This window comes from Myotis davidii, unplaced genomic scaffold (genome assembly GCF_000327345.1).
Source record: "Myotis davidii unplaced genomic scaffold, ASM32734v1 scaffold75, whole genome shotgun sequence".
NCBI classification, from domain to species: domain Eukaryota; kingdom Metazoa; phylum Chordata; class Mammalia; order Chiroptera; family Vespertilionidae; genus Myotis; species Myotis davidii.
The window spans coordinates 1,246,693-1,262,101 of record NW_006286977.1 but is presented as its reverse complement, the minus strand read 5'-3'; the positions used below and the strand labels follow the sequence as shown (position 1 = coordinate 1,262,101).

The window sequence follows — 15,409 nt, the reverse complement described above, 5'->3', positions numbered from 1 at the left end:
ATATCTCTAGTTTTCCCAGCATGCGTGAGGGCGGGGAGGACCGAAGCCTGGAGAGCAAGAGGCCCCAGAGCTCGCTTTGCAACAAAACTGGAAAATGCTGATTCTTCGGGGCCACCCCCTGCTAGTTCACGGGCCTGGGGCTCCAGGGGTTTGGTTTCTATAAGCTCCCCAGGTAACCCCAATGCCCCCAGAGCATTCTGAGCTACTGCTGACCAGGGCCTCGAGGGAGCTGGAGTGTCCCCCAAGATGACGGAGTTGGATGAAGGTCGGCATGTTGAGTGCTGGGAGGTGCACAGAGCCACGCTGCAGGGGGAGGAGCCTGAGGCCCAGGCGGACGGAGTGAGGGTGACCAGTGCTGGGACAAGTGCACACCCAGGTGACAGGTGCCGCAGCCCTCGCGGGAGGCCTCCTGAGGACTGGGTGTCGCCTGTAGACAAAGTGACCAATGATGATTGATTTAAAGTAACTCACTGTCAAGCACTCTGTTTTGTTAGCACTTTACGGATTCTGCTGGTTCAGGCCTTGGGATGTAATTATACCGAAGATCAGGATGAGTCTTGATCAGTGACCTTTGTCATACTCCACGAGCAGGAAATGGCAACACGGTGCCTTTCAGCTCTTTGGTTGCCCCTGAGAGGAGCATGTCACCCTGTGGCCAGCTTCCACTCAGCCTGGCTCAGTTAAGAGGTTTTTTGTTTTTTTAATCCTCACCCAGGATACTTTTTCCATTGATTTCTAGAGGAGTGGAAGGGAGGGGGAAAGAGAGAGAGAGAAACATCGACGCGAGGAAGACACATCGATTGGTTGCCTCCTGCATGAGCCCCAACCAGGGCTGGGGAACCTGTGCCCAAGGTACGTGGCCCTTGAGAGGGAATTGAACCCACGACCCTTCAGTCCTCTGACGGAGCAACCGGCGGGCTAAGAGGTCTTTTTACTGCAGTTTTGTCTCTGCACGCATGGTGAGCAACCTCTACGGTATTCTACCTGCAACTGCTGAGGAAAAAACGGATATGTGTCTATTGAAATCCTAGATGGTGCGTACTATAAAAGACAATGACTTAAAGGCCAGCTCACACGCAGCCAGGCCTTGGAAATGATACAAACCTACTAAAGTAACATCATAAACCAGGATGCCACTTAAAATCTGTTTTATTAGATATACTCAATCAAAAATAAACTGCAATATGCCCTGGTCACTGTGGCCAAGTGGTTAGAGCATCGGCCCACCCAGCAAAGGGTCCTGGGTTCGATTCCCAGTCAAGGGCACATACCTGGGTTCCAGGTTTGATCCTGGTCCCAGTTGGGGTGCGTCTCTCTCACATCGACGCGTCTCTCTCACATCGAGGTTTCTCTCTCTCCTTCCCTACCTCCCTTCCACTTTCTCTAAACATCAATGGAAAAAAATATCCTCAGTGAGGATTAAAAAAAATAAGCTGCAACAAAAGGATCAGCAGAATGTAGATGAAGTCGGCTGGTTAAGCCAAATGTCCTGAGGCTTGAATTCAGCGTGGTTAAGTGTGACTAGCACTGCCCATTAATGACAGAGTCATAAAGCATACATTAAGTCTCCCTGCGGTTTCCCATGGTTACCAAAACACCACATTGATGCTGGAAATGACATCTGCAAACGTGCCATGTTCAGTAGTAGCTGTCGGCCTTCACAATATCAACCCTTCCGCTTAGACCCTCAGGGCTAACCCTCCGCTGGGAGCCGCCCCGTCAGTGGCCGACTGCAGCAACGCAGGCTTCAGCCAGGTCCTAGGTTTGTTTAAAAAGCGTCCTTTACATAGTAAAACTGTTGTCAAACAATGTTGTAATTTAAACACCCTCCCCCCGAAACAGAGACGTTAAATTGTGCAAGAGGTATACATTCCAGAACGATTTCCTGTGGGCCGCAAAGCTATTTTAAGCTGAAGCATTCCCGTTCCGAAGGTGGCTCAGTCCCCAGGCATCTGAACTCAGGGCCACCACCCGGTCCTCACCTCCAGGTTTTGTAAAGGCCCCTTTCTTCACGTGGCAAAATCAAGTGCAAGAAACCCTCCTGTTACGAGTAAGGGCAAACCATTTTTTACCTTTCTCTATGGTACGACATTGATCACGCCAACGTGGGAGAGTTTGTTCCCACTTGGCCATTTCTATCAGAGTCTCCAATAGCTGTAGGTGTGTCTCCATGGTTGGGAAGGAAGGCGGGTAGAGGGGAGACACAACTGCCCTCTTGTGGAGACTGCTGTCATCGCTCCTGCCACAGAAATCAAATGCACTAATAGTTACTGCGCTTGATGAACAAACGAGTTTCTCCTTTTATGCAGGCGTTTGGTGGGAGTCTGGACACATAATATAGACTCAAAGCCCATCATCTGAATTTCATTCTACATCACGTGCCATCAGGTGTTATACATGGAAAACACTGCAAAGCACTTACCAAAGACAGCTGATGAGGAGGTGTTGATGTTGTTAGATACCAACTGGGCTCGCAGTTTCAAACATGTTTTTTGTTGTTAATCCTCACCCGGGGATATTTTCCCATTGACTTTTAGAGAGAGTGGGAGGGAGGGGGAGAGACAGAGAGAGGGGCACCGTGATCGGCTGCCTCCAGCGCGCGTTGAGGCCAGGGATCGCAACCGAGGTACATGCCCTTGACCAGAACCGAACCCGAGACCCTTCAGTCCGCAGGCCGACCTCTACCCACTGAGCAGCCCAGCCAGGGCTAAACATGTTTATCGGTTCTCTTTAAATTTAAAAATGCTTCATTGTAGTAAAATACACAATATAACACTTACTATTTTAACTATCAGTGGGCAGTTCAACAGCATTGGGGACATTCACGCTGTTGTGCAACCATCAGGAACTCTGTCATCTCCCCACACTGAAACTCTGCACCTGTGGGACACTAGCACTCCATGCCCCGCCCCCGCCCCCGGCACCTGCCATTCTCCCTCTGTCTCCAGGGATGTGACTACCCTGGGTCCCTCATATAGGTGGAATCAGACAGTGCTTGTCTTTTTGTGCCTGGCTTATTGCACTTACTGTGATGTCCTCAAGGCTCATGCATGCTGTAGCCGGTGTCGGAATTCCTTCCTTTTTGAGGCTGAGTGCTATTCCATGGTATGGATGGACCACCTTACTGACCCACCCATCCATCCATGCACCTTGGGTGGCTTCCACATACTGGCTACTGTGAATAGTGCTGCTATGACCGTGGGTGTGCAAATATCTCTTCAAAGCCCTGCTTTCAATATTTTAGGTGTCCACCCAAACTGCTGGGTCGTAGGGTGGTTCTATTTTCAATTTTTTTGAAGAACTGCCTACTGTTTCCCATAGGGGCTGCACCATTTTACATTCCCACCAACAGTGCACAAGAGTTTCGATTTTTCCACATCTTCATGGGGGGCGGGGGGGGGAGGAGACATTTTTAGGAACCATCACGCATATTTTATAACAAAGATAACTTTAAGTCATTTTATTGAGTTGTGCAAAACATCTTTAAACAATAGTAAAAAAATGAGAAACAATTACAAAAGTTCAAATAGTCAGAATGGTAGCATATAACAGACTATGTCTCACTATGTGAATTCAATGGTTTGTTGTTATGAAAAGAATATGACGCCCTCCCACAGGCTCACCTTGTCCAGCGCTTCTGACTTGGGATATTTTTAACAACAGATTAGCATTTTAAGAATTTGAACTGAGCTAACAAGATGGGAGAGATTCTTAAACAATGTAGTCACGGTGTAATCATGGTGATGTACACTTCAATGTCTTATATTTTTATTTGTCAATTATACCTCAATTAAACTGGAAGAAAAAGAATTTGAATTTAGGACCCATCATTGATTTTAAACTCTGGGGAGAAAATGTCACAGCAAAAGCAAGTGCTGAGCCCAGAAGAAAAATGTGACTCATTATGAAGATAGGGACGAGTTAACGATAATTCTGGCATTTCACATGCTGTCCAGTGATGGGAAGGTCTCCAAAGGCTTATTGTTCACAGGGGGCTCTAAGAAAGCACAAATTCTTCTCCAGTACACATTTTCACGACCAGGATTTTGTTTTTTCTCTGCCAATTATTTTGAAAACATAAAGTGGGTTTAGCAGAACAAACGGGTGATGACCTGATATGCTGATAAGCAACAATGGGAAATAACCAGGGTGATTTCCTTCCAGCCAAAGGACACAGTTCAGGAAGCACACAAAAGCCTAAATGCAGACTTTGCTCAGACACCGAGGTGAACTAGGTTAAGCATTATTTTCTAGTCGAATTCAGAGTTTCTCATTTTCCACTCAGTTTTGTTTTGTATAATATTAAGGTTCTTTGTGTTGAATCTAAAACTCATTAAAAGTATTACGATGGCTTTAAATTTTTATGGAAAATTCATTTGTACAAAAAAGGATATAAAATTTATATTTTATGTTTAAAAATTGTAATGTTAGAACTATCACGGGCATGTACAATTCAACATAAAGTTTACCAGCTTTGACTGTTGGCCGAAGCACTCAATAGTCTGTGCTACGACAGCAACAGGTATTGTCCAAAAATCATTGCTCATTCATTGTGGGCCACTTTGGCCAAAATCTAGTGAATGAATTCATGGGTTTGGGATTTTATCCCTCAACTCAAGATGTGGCCTCTTATAAAATACCTGCAATGTTTTTTGTTTTAGTTTTGTAAATATTCAGTGAAAAACAGGGAAACAATTCTAGGCACTGCCTCCAGCTTTGGAAAAATCTATGACTACCCAGTGTCACAAACTTCACAGAGGAAGCTAAGCGTTCCCAACCCGCGTGAGGATGGTGCCGTGAGAATGGCCCGATCGCCTCACTCGTTCAGCATGTTGAGGAACATCTCGTAGGCCAGGTCTCCATCCAGGTCCTTTCTTCCGGCTGTGGTTTCCCCGAAGTTGACAGGAGTCATCTCTCCTAGGTACTGGTCTCCCCTCACCATGGGGGCCTCCTCGGCCTCCCAGGCAGCGGCTTCTTGGGGCGGGGTGGCGGGGAGAAGGGGGAGAAAGGCACAGGGTTGACACATTTAAAATTAGGCCAAGAAGTCAGTGCGAATGTATTTTGGTTGTGAGCCTAGCAACACTCTTTTCAGAAAACAATCTTTCTGGGATGGACAGGACGACTGGTCTGCTCTCAGCCCTGCCTCTGTCGGGGTTTCTCCACCTCAGCTCTGCAGCTGTTCTCTGTCGTGGGGCTTCAAACACGACCCCGCGCATTTAGGTGAAGTCACACATCTATACAGATGTTTTCAGGTCCCTCCCACTTAGAGCCCAGGTCCAGGTGGCCCGGTCTTGGGCTTGCTGTTGGATTCCACCTGGCTTGTCGCCTCCAATAAACGCGTGTACCTGGAGTGGGTTGAATCGCTGTCCCCCGCTCCCTGTCCCCCAAAGTTGTGTCCACACCCTAACACCCGGCCTGAGTGTGACCTTTTTGAAATAAGGGTCTTTGGAGAAGTAATTAGGGACCTCGAGATGAGATCATCTCAATTTTCCAGGCAGGCCCTCAGCCATGACAAGGGCTTTATAAGAGACAGAAAAGGTAGAGACAGACAGAGACTGGGGTGATGCAGCCAAGAGCCAAGGAACGCTGGGGCCAACAGAAGCTGGAAGAGGCAGGAGGCCCCGACTCTGGAGCCTCCAGAGGGAGGGGGCCTGGCCACGCCTCCGTTCAGGATGTCTGGTTCCAGACTGTGGGGGTCTGTCACCTCCTGGTCCAAGCCCCCCAGTTTGTAGTCGTTACTGCATCATCTCCGGTGCGAACACAGCGTCCAGCAACCCACAGCTCTGCTGAGGGAGCTTCAGGGACAGGAGGGCGGTGGGCATGTGCGGTTGTCATCCGGCCTCACCAACGTGCCCCCCAGGAACCCTTGTGGTGGGGGTGTGGGCTCCGTCCAGGGCTCCCCAGTCCCTCCCTACTCCGACCTCGCTGCAGCCCTGAGAGGGGGTAAGTGACCAGGCTGCTTCCCCCCTGACCACACGGGGCCAAATGGAGCTCAAGACCTGCCCGCAAGTGGCAGGAGCCGCTCCTGGGCCAGGCCTGGGCCGGGTGCCTTCAGGGCCTGGGCCTCAGGGTTCCCGGGTGTGCTCCCTGCAGAATGCTCAGCACCCAGGGAAAGGGACAGCGAGCACATCATGGTCAAAGCCAACCCCAATGTGTTTAAAAAGAGGTACCGTATTCGTCTTTCTCCTTCGGGACCTCCCACATCCTCGCCTGGGTCTGTCGTCCTGCTCCTGCTCCGGGGGCCGCGGCCGCACACTTCCCCGCGTGTCTCCGCATGTTCGCCTGCGGGGAGCACACACGCTGAGCCCGAGGAAGGCGTCAGTGCGTGGCCGGACGCGCTGTGGCCACGGTGGCGCGTGCCTCACACTCTTACACAAAAGGGTGACTTTGTAAAGGTGACCCTTTCTGTTGTGTGTAGGTCGAGCCAAAAGCTGACGTGTTTTAGATAGGTCTTTGTAACAGAGTCAAAATGGGCTTTTCTAGATTGCTTCTACTCTCTGAGGCGAGGCTTGATATTAAACCAGAAATTCAATGTATTGGTCGACTTTATGAAAACCAATAAAAGACCAGAGCCATCACGGCCCTGCCAGCATCTCGCCTGCCCCGCTCTGAGCTATGAACACTGCGAACAGCAATCAGATTACAGTGGGGGTCTGTCCTGGGCGGGCCTCGCAGTGATATATTTTTAGGTAGGAACACTGCGGAGGATTTGGCATCAGGATGAAAGCCTTCACTCTCTGAAAAGCCCAAATGCTAATGGCAGATACCGGGGACATGCCATTAAATTTGCTGATTACATAAAATTTCCATTTGGACTTCAGGATGGGGCTTCCCGGGCTGATGGGTGGCGGAAGGAGGATTCGCATATGACAGAGGGGGAAGGTCACGGGTTATTGGAATCCGTGTGGAGTTTGTGCACAGGGGCTGGTGCGCTGTGGCCGAGGGCAGCCTGGCTGGCCGACGGCTTCTGTACAGCACGTGCCCCGGGGACAAGCCACACCCCTTCATTTACGAACGGCCACCTCCGGCTGCCTTCGTGCTTTAACCTCAGACACGAGCAGTCGGGGCGGAGAGGGTCAGTCTGGTCTGAGGAGCTGAAATAGCCACTGTCTGGCCCTTCACGGAAAAGCCCGCCGGCCCCTGGTTTGCACGCTGGTGATGGGCACACAAGCCTCTCGGGTCGAGGATGCCCTTGAGGATAAAGGGCGATGGTCCCTTCCCCAGAAAAGTGCAAAGACATGTGCACACCTCGCTCTCCCTACAACCTCGTCAAGCTTGTGGTTAAGAACGTCTCACATCGGTTCTGAATGAACAAAAAAGTCAAATGAAAACACGCCCAACCTTTAAAAAGCAGGTGGAGGAACCGACAGGACACCCAGGCTATTCAGGACTCAGGGGGCGAGGTAGTGAGACAAACCCTGTGCTGGAGAGAAGCTGCTCCTGGGAGGACCCAGCATCCCCAGTGCAGAGCAGGGTCCCCCCGGGAGGAAGGGGACCTGCCTGTGATGTCCTGGGACGATTGTGTGCTGAAGCACAGAAGCTTGTTGCCCTGGCTGGTGTGGCCCAGCTGGCTGGACCATTGTCCTGTACAAGGAAGGGTGGCGGGTTTGACTCCCAGTCAGGGCACATTCCTGGGTTGTGGGTTTGGCCCCCATTCTGGGTGGATGTAGAAGGCAACCCATTGATGTGAGGGAGATGGAGAGTCTTCATATACCCGCTGCCCTGCATCTGCACACCTTCCCCCGCTATCAACACCCCCACCTGATGGCACATCCTATATAATACAAGACTAATATGCAAATAGACCAAACCGCAGAATGACCTGTTGTTATGATGCACACTGACCACCAGGGGGCAGATGCTCACTGCAGGAGCTGGCCCCTGGTGGTCAGTGCGCTCCCACAGGGGGAGCACTGCTCAGCCAGAAGACGGGCTCTCCTACCTCCATGGCAGCGCTAAGACTGTCCGACTAATGGGAGGGGAGTGAGCCTAAGCCGTCAGTCGGACATCCCCTGATGGCTCCCGGACTGCGAGAGGGCGCAGTTCGGACTGAGGGACCCTTCCCTCCATCATGAGTGCACGAATTTTGTGCACTGGGCCTCTAGTTTGTTATAACTGATGAACCTACATTGACATGTCATCATCACTCAAAGTCCACAGTTTACCTTAACGTTCGCTCTTGGTGTTGTATGTTCTATGGGTTTGCACAGATGTATAATGACATGTGCCCATCATGTATCATACAGAGTAGTTTCACGGCCCTAAAAATCCTCTGTGCTTCGCCCATTCATCCCTCCCTCTCCCACTCTTGAAAACCAGTGGTCTTTTCCTGTCTTCATAATTTTGCCTTTTCCAGAATGTCATATAGTTGGAATTAAATAGCACATAGCTTTTCAGATTGACTTCTTTCACTTAGTAATGTGCACTTAAGATTCTCCCATGTCACCTGGCTGGTATGGCTCAGTAGTTGAGCGTCAATCTATGAATCAGGAGGTCACAGTTCGATTCCCAGGTTGTGGGCTCAATCCTCAGTAGGGGGTGTACAGGAGGCAGCCGACCAATGTTTTTCTCTGATTGATGTTTCTATCTCTCTCTCCTTTCCTCTCTCTGAAAACAATAAAAACGTATTTTTTAAAAAGCAACAGCAGAAAACGCTTTTTAAAAGATTCCCCCATGTCGCTCCATGGCCTGACAGCTCCCTTCTTTTTCGTGGTGGGTGATATTCCATCGTCCGGATGGACCACAGTTCCAGTGCTCCTTCACCTACCGCAGGACATCTTGGTGGCTGCCAAGCTTTGGCTATCATGAACAAACCGCTATACGTGCCCACGGGTAGGTTTTCCTGTGGACATAAGCTTTCAGCGCCTTTGGCTAAATACCCAGGAGTGTGACTGCTGGATCGTATGGCAAAGAATATGCTTGGTTTCGTAAGAAACTGCCAAAGTGTCTTACAAAGTGTCTATGCCAGTTTGTGTTCCCACCAGCAATGCTTTTTAAAAAAATATGTTTTTATTGATTTCAGAGAGAGGAAGGGAGGGGGAAAGAGGGGGGGGGGGGGGGGGAGAGATCGATGTGAAAGAGATACATATGGAATACAATCCAGGAACGTGCCCTTTACCGGGAATCAAACCCATGACCCTTTGGTGCCTGGGCCAGCGATCTAATCACTGAGCAGGCCAGCCAGGGGCTTCACCACGTTAACCCAGCAGCAGTGTCTGAGAGCCCCCGTTCCCAGCTCTTTCATGGTGTGTTTTGTTAGTTAGTTTGTTTGTGAATCCTGGCACCGGAAGATATTTTTCCATTGATTTTTAGGGAAAGTGGGAGAAAGAGGGAAAGACAAAGGGAAACATTCATGTGAGAGAAACATGTTGATTGGTTGCCTCCTGCACAAGCCCCTGACTGGGGTGGGGATTGAGCCAGCAACCCAGGTGCATGCCCTTGACTGGGAATCAAACCCGAAACCCTTTTGTGTGTGGGGCCAAATGCTTTAACAACTGAGCCACACTGGCCAGGGCTATAGTTTCTTATAAGACTAAACATAATCTTACCTTATGATCCATCTTGAACCATGACCTCCTGGTTCATGGGTGGACATTCAACCTTTGAACCACACCGGCTGGGCTTATTTTATATTTATTTATTTGTTAATGCTCCTTAGAGAATATTTTTCCATTGATCTTTAGAGAGAGTAGGGGAGGGGCAGGAAAAACAAAGAGAAACATCAATATGAGAGAAATACATCAATTGGTTGCCTCTTGCACGCGTCTTGACCAGGGCCTGGACTGGGGAGACAATCCAGGAACGTGCCCTTTACCGGGAATCAAACCCATGACCCTTTGGTGCCTGGGCCAGCGATCTAATCACTGAGCAGGCCAGCCAGGGGCTTCACCACGTTAACCCAGCAGCAGTGTCTGAGAGCCCCCGTTCCCAGCTCTTTCATGGTGTGTTTTGTTAGTTAGTTTGTTTGTGAATCCTGGCACCGGAAGATATTTTTCCATTGATTTTTAGGGAAAGTGGGAGAAAGAGGGAAAGACAAAGGGAAACATTCATGTGAGAGAAACATGTTGATTGGTTGCCTCCTGCCTGCACCCTGACCAGGGCCCAGGCCGGGGAGGAGCCTGCAACACACGTCCATGCCCTTGGCCAGAATCAAACCCAGGACCCTTTGGTCCGCAGGCCGACGCTCTATCCACTGAGCAAATAGGCTAGGTAGGACCACTATGGCTTCTTTAGTTGTAGCGATCACAACAGCTAGTTCTAGGGGTATCTTTACTGTGATGTTGATTCGGATTTCCCTGGTAACTAATGATGCCAAGCATGTCTCATGAGCTTCTTTGGAGAAGTGTCTGTTTAGAAGTGTCTGATTTTATTTTATTTTTTTTAAATATATATTTTATTGATTTTTCACAGAGAGGAATGGAGAGAGACAGAGAGTTAGAAACATCGATGAGAGAGAAACATCGACCAGCTGCCTCCTGCACATCCCCCACTGGGGATGTGCCCGCAACCCAGGCACACGCCCTCGACCGGAATCGAACCCGGGACCCCTCAGTCCGCAGTCCGACGCTCTATCCATTGAGCCAAACCGGTCTCGGCTGAAGTGTCTGATTTTAATTGGTTATTTGAGTTCTTTTATTATTAAGTTGTAAGAGTTTTTATACACTCCAGATGTAAATCCAAATATCTTCCTTCTTGAATGAAAGACAAAGTTTGAAAGCTTCTGATTCCACGCTCTGAGGGACAGTACGAGGCCAACCCACTCTGTTCTCCGCTTTCTGTTTCTCTCACCAGAGGGCGCTCTGCACAATGTGAGCTCCATAGGAATGCTCCTTGGAGCTTTGCCATGGCTTTTATCTGACATTTTGAACTACTGGCAGTAACACTCCAGAATGATCCCACTATGCTACCTACCAGAACACACAGCTACCCTACCTTTCAAGAGAAAAAATTTTCCTCCATAAAAATAGTCAACTTCCGATAACTCAAAACTTTTGTAAAGTTAGCGTGGAGCATCCACTATCTAAGGACCTAGCTAATCATTTGTGTGTGTTTGTGTGTGTGTGTATGTGTGTGTGTATGTGTGTCTGTGTGTGTATGTATGTATATGTGTGTATGTCTGTATGTGTGTGTATGTGTATATATATACACACACACACATACATATATATATAGATATATATATAGAGGGAGAAATAAATCAGCACATGGATATATATGTTATACATATTGTGTGTTTGTGTGTGTGTGTATGTGTGTGTGTGGGTGGGGGGGTTAAGTGCCCACACATTCTTTGTCATTCTTCCTTTCTAAAGGGACTTCATGCCCCACCTTTGAGTATGGGCTGGGCTCGGTGATTCGTTTCTAATGAATAGAAGGAATGTTGTCACTTTTAAGACCAGGTGACAAAAGGCTCGGTGGCTTCCCCCTTGCACACTGGAGCAGTCCAATGGAGAGGTCCGTGTGCCCAGGAGCCCAGGCCTGTGCCCACCTTCACGGAGTGGCTCCCCAGCCGGGCCAGCTTCAGAGGGTACAGCCCGCCAACACCCTGAGGCAGCCTCATGGGGGCTGGCAGCCAGAGCCACCAGCCAAGGGTGGGCCACAGGACCGGAGGTCAGACATGTTCGGTGCTATCAGCCAAGCAGCGTGAGGCAATTTGTTAGGCCGCAAAGAGAAAACAAACACAACACCCCAAAAAGAACAAAGCGGAAGGTAAGTGGTTTGCTGAGCACAGCACCAACAGCACTATATTAAGACTATCTGTGAGCCCTGGCTGGTTTGGCTCAGTGGATAGAGCGTCGGCCTGCGGACTGAAGGCTCCTGGGTTCGATTCTGGTCAAAGGCACATGCCCGGGTTGCGGTTGCAGGAGGCAGCCAATCAATGGTTCTCTCTCATCACTGATGTTTCTATCTCTCTTTCCTTCTCCCTTCCTCTCTGAAATCAATTATATGTGTGTGTGTGTGTATCTCCATCCATCTGTGAAACATTTTGAAAATTGCATTCTGCCTGTGAAGAAGCCTAAATCGCACTCACTTTCTAAGCGTCACACTACAACCAGGGATTCCTCCTGCGTTGTTGTGCGTCTGGGAACTCCCTAAAAGCATTTGCAAGGCTTTGTTTGCAGGACTGTCTTTTCCGGCAGAAGGAGAGACACACTTGGATAGATTGCCAAGCGCTCTGCGACTACCAGCCACTTGCCCAAGGCACAGCGGGCGCTGCCTGGCAGGTTCATGACTGGGGTTGAGCCCCGGAGGGAGACCCTGGGCCTGGGAGGAAGCGGTCCTTTCAGGGAGACGGATGGCGCCCGGGGACCTTACCAGGCGGGAGAAGCCTTTCCTGCACGTGGGGCATTCCGGCGGGGCGGCGGCGTGGCACTTCCTGACGTGGGCGCTCAGGAGTTCCTTCTTTGTGAAGCGCTGGCTGCAGAACAGGCAGGCGAACAGCTTCTCTCCAGCGTGGGTCAGGGTGTGAAGCGCCATGCGGCGCCCCTGGAGGGGGGGAACAGCCGTCAGCTCTTCACAGGGACGTTTTGTGTCAGACATTATTTATCGTGTGTTTCTTTCCCCCAAAGATGAGCGCACGACGAAGGGCCTGCCCAGGCTCCAGCGGCCCCACAGCCCCCGGGTCAGGGTCGGAGGGCACACCCGCCGGAGGGAAAGAACCACCATACTCCCTCCGGAGCCCACGGATTTGCAGACCCGCTTCCAGCACTGTTCGCAGTGGGCTGCGCTTCCGAAGGGCGGACGGAACTCGCAAATTACACACCCAGAGTTCCAGTTCAGGGGCCGTGTGGGGCTGGAATCAAAGAGGCTTCCATTTCCCTCCTACTTCCTCATAGAATGACAACAAACCTGCACATCGAATTAGAAGCATCATGGTGCAAATGACTGTTCTCAGCAAAGAAACAGCAGACATTTTAACCAAGATTTAATGAGTAAAGAATTTCGGGAGAGCCCTGGCTGGTGTGGCTCAGTGGACAGAGTGTTGGCCTGCGGACTGAAGGGTCCTGGGTTCTTTCCTTGTCAAGGGCACATGCCTGGGTGGCGGCTCAATCCCCAGTGGGGGGCGTGCAGGAGGCGGCCGATCGATAGTTCTCTCTCATCATTGAAGTTTCTATCTCTCTCTCCCTCTCCTTTCCTCTCTGAAATCAATAAAAATACATTTTTTAAAAAGAATGTTGGGAGAATCAGGACTAAAAATATATAAAATCAAACAAAAATACACATTTTATTTGATTTAAAATGCTATGGTTATTTTTTGTTAATCCTCACTCAAGGATATTTTTCCATTGAATTTTAGGGAGAGCGGAGGAGAGAGAGCAAGACATTGATGTGACGTCGACTGGTTGCCTCCTGCACAACAGGGCCCGGGCTGGGCAGGAGCCAGGAGCCTGCAACCAAGGTACGTGCGCTTGGCCGGCATCGAACCTGGGACCCTGGGTCCACAGGCCGACGCTCTATGCCCCGAGTTGAACCGGCTAGGGCTAAAATGCTGATTATTCAGATGACACACAGGAGCACTTCCGCACTCCTGTTAATTACCTAATGGATGGTCTTTCTTCGTGTCTCTCTCTCCGGAACACCCTCCGCCCCTTCACCTGCCTCTCATCTCCAGGACCATCTCCCGGGCTCCCCGCTGGGCGTCACCGTCCCACCTGGAGCCCGGGTCTCCAGAATCAAAGCACTCAGAGCACCCAGCAGCGTCCCAGCTCAAGGTCCCCCGTCTGCGCTCTGCTTGACCCCCCGCCCCGGGGCCCCTCCTCCCCTCCAAGTCTTGTCCATCTCCCAGGAAATTCTCCTGGTTCATTTAAAAAAGTTTGAGCCTGCCGAAACCGGTTTGGCTCAGTGGATAGAGCGTCGGCTTGCGGACTGAAGGGTCCCAGGTTCGATTCCGGTCAAGGGCATGTACGTGGGTTGCAGGCACATCCCCAGTGGGAGATGTGCAGGAGGCAGCTGATCGATGTCTCTCTCTCATCGATGTTTCTAACTCTCTCTCTCTCTCCCTTCCTCTCTGTAAAAAATCAATAAAATATATTTAAAAAAAAAAGTTTGAGCCTAAGCTTAGAATATTCCAATGCTCAAAGTTTACTAGACAAACTCCCTTTTTTCTTTCCTCACTTATTTCTTAAAGCATTTACCATTTATAGCTCCTACTCTGAAACACAATAAGTACCGACTTCCACCTTTCCCAACCAGGAAAGATATCCAAGTGCACATGCCTTTTAAAAAAATCCTCACTCAAGGATAGGCTTCTCATTGATTTTTTAGAAAGAGGGGAAGGGAGAGGGAGAGAAACATCAATGTGAGAGGAAAACATGGACAGGTCGTCTCCCACATGCACCCCGAACAGGGATCGAACCTGTAAGGTGGGTGTGTGCCCTGACTGGGACTCGAACCCTTTCGGTGTGCGGGGCGATGCTCCAAACAACTGCGCCACCCTGGCCAGCGCAGTTCTCACGCTTTTGGTCTCAGGACCCCTTTTACTCCTAAACATTATTAATACTCAAAAAATTATTAATACTGATTCTATTAGAAATCAAAACTGAGACATTAAAAGTTATAGATTCTTTTAAAAAGAACGATAAACCAACTACATGTTAACCTATTTCTATAAACACATATTATTTTTTTCAAAACGAAAATGAGTATCTGGCTTAGCAGATAGGGTTGCCAGTTACCTTTTGGGACATGCATACATACAAAAGTACTTGTTTATCTGAAATTCAAATTTAAACGAAGACAGCCTGGTTCTCTCTCTGCTTCTGCCTTCAGTCAGCTGAGGTGTGTTGTGGTGGAGATACTAGTAGATGAAGGAAATCTACTCTCACAGATAGGTAGCTGGGAAAGGGACAGAATTTTAATAGCCCTTTCAAATGATTGTAGACATCCTCTTTTTGATATTACACCCAAACTCAAAAAGTGGTATTTCTTAAAAACTGGCTAGAATGTGGAATCTGAAACCACCCCAATGAACTTTTGTACTCTGCTGCATGAAAATCCGCTGCTCTGTCTTATACTTTCAATGGATTCTTTACCCAGCCCTCATTTTGTAAAATAATAGATTGGTTGTTTGGTAAAAAATCAGCTTGAGTTACGAAGAGCTTCTGAATGCCAACACATTTCATTATACCGTATACAAAACTGCTTTCTTAAAGCCACTCCCATCTTTGGATATAAGTTTCCCAAAATTCTAATTCTAATTCCCTCTTAAAAGCTGATGCATCTTTGGCCACAATATTTCTCTGAAGTGATGTGCCCGTTTCCTTTACCTTCCAGAAGAAGGAATTGGTATTGTTAAATACCCAGGAACTGAGTAAGTGGAGTTTGTCGCTTGCGCTCACAGATCCTGGAAAGTGGCTGGTTGAGCTGGCACCTCCAGCAGCCCCACAGGTACTGTCCCCACAGGCACTGT

At 49.3% G+C, this 15,409-nt stretch overlaps 1 protein-coding gene across 1 annotated transcript in view; it reads right to left on the bottom strand.

Annotated features, from left to right (window-relative positions):
• Positions 1 to 4,816: 4,816 nt before the first annotated feature.
• Positions 4,817 to 15,409, bottom strand: part of CTCFL (CCCTC-binding factor (zinc finger protein)-like) — an 18,911-nt gene continuing 8,318 nt past the window's right edge. The window contains exons 8-10 of the mRNA XM_006758851.1: positions 12,316 to 12,486; positions 6,171 to 6,282; positions 4,817 to 4,974 (exon numbers count right to left, since the gene is read on the bottom strand). Coding sequence (XP_006758914.1) covers positions 4,817 to 4,974; positions 6,171 to 6,282; positions 12,316 to 12,486 — 441 coding nt within the window. The remainder of the gene's footprint in view (positions 4,975 to 6,170; positions 6,283 to 12,315; positions 12,487 to 15,409) is intronic.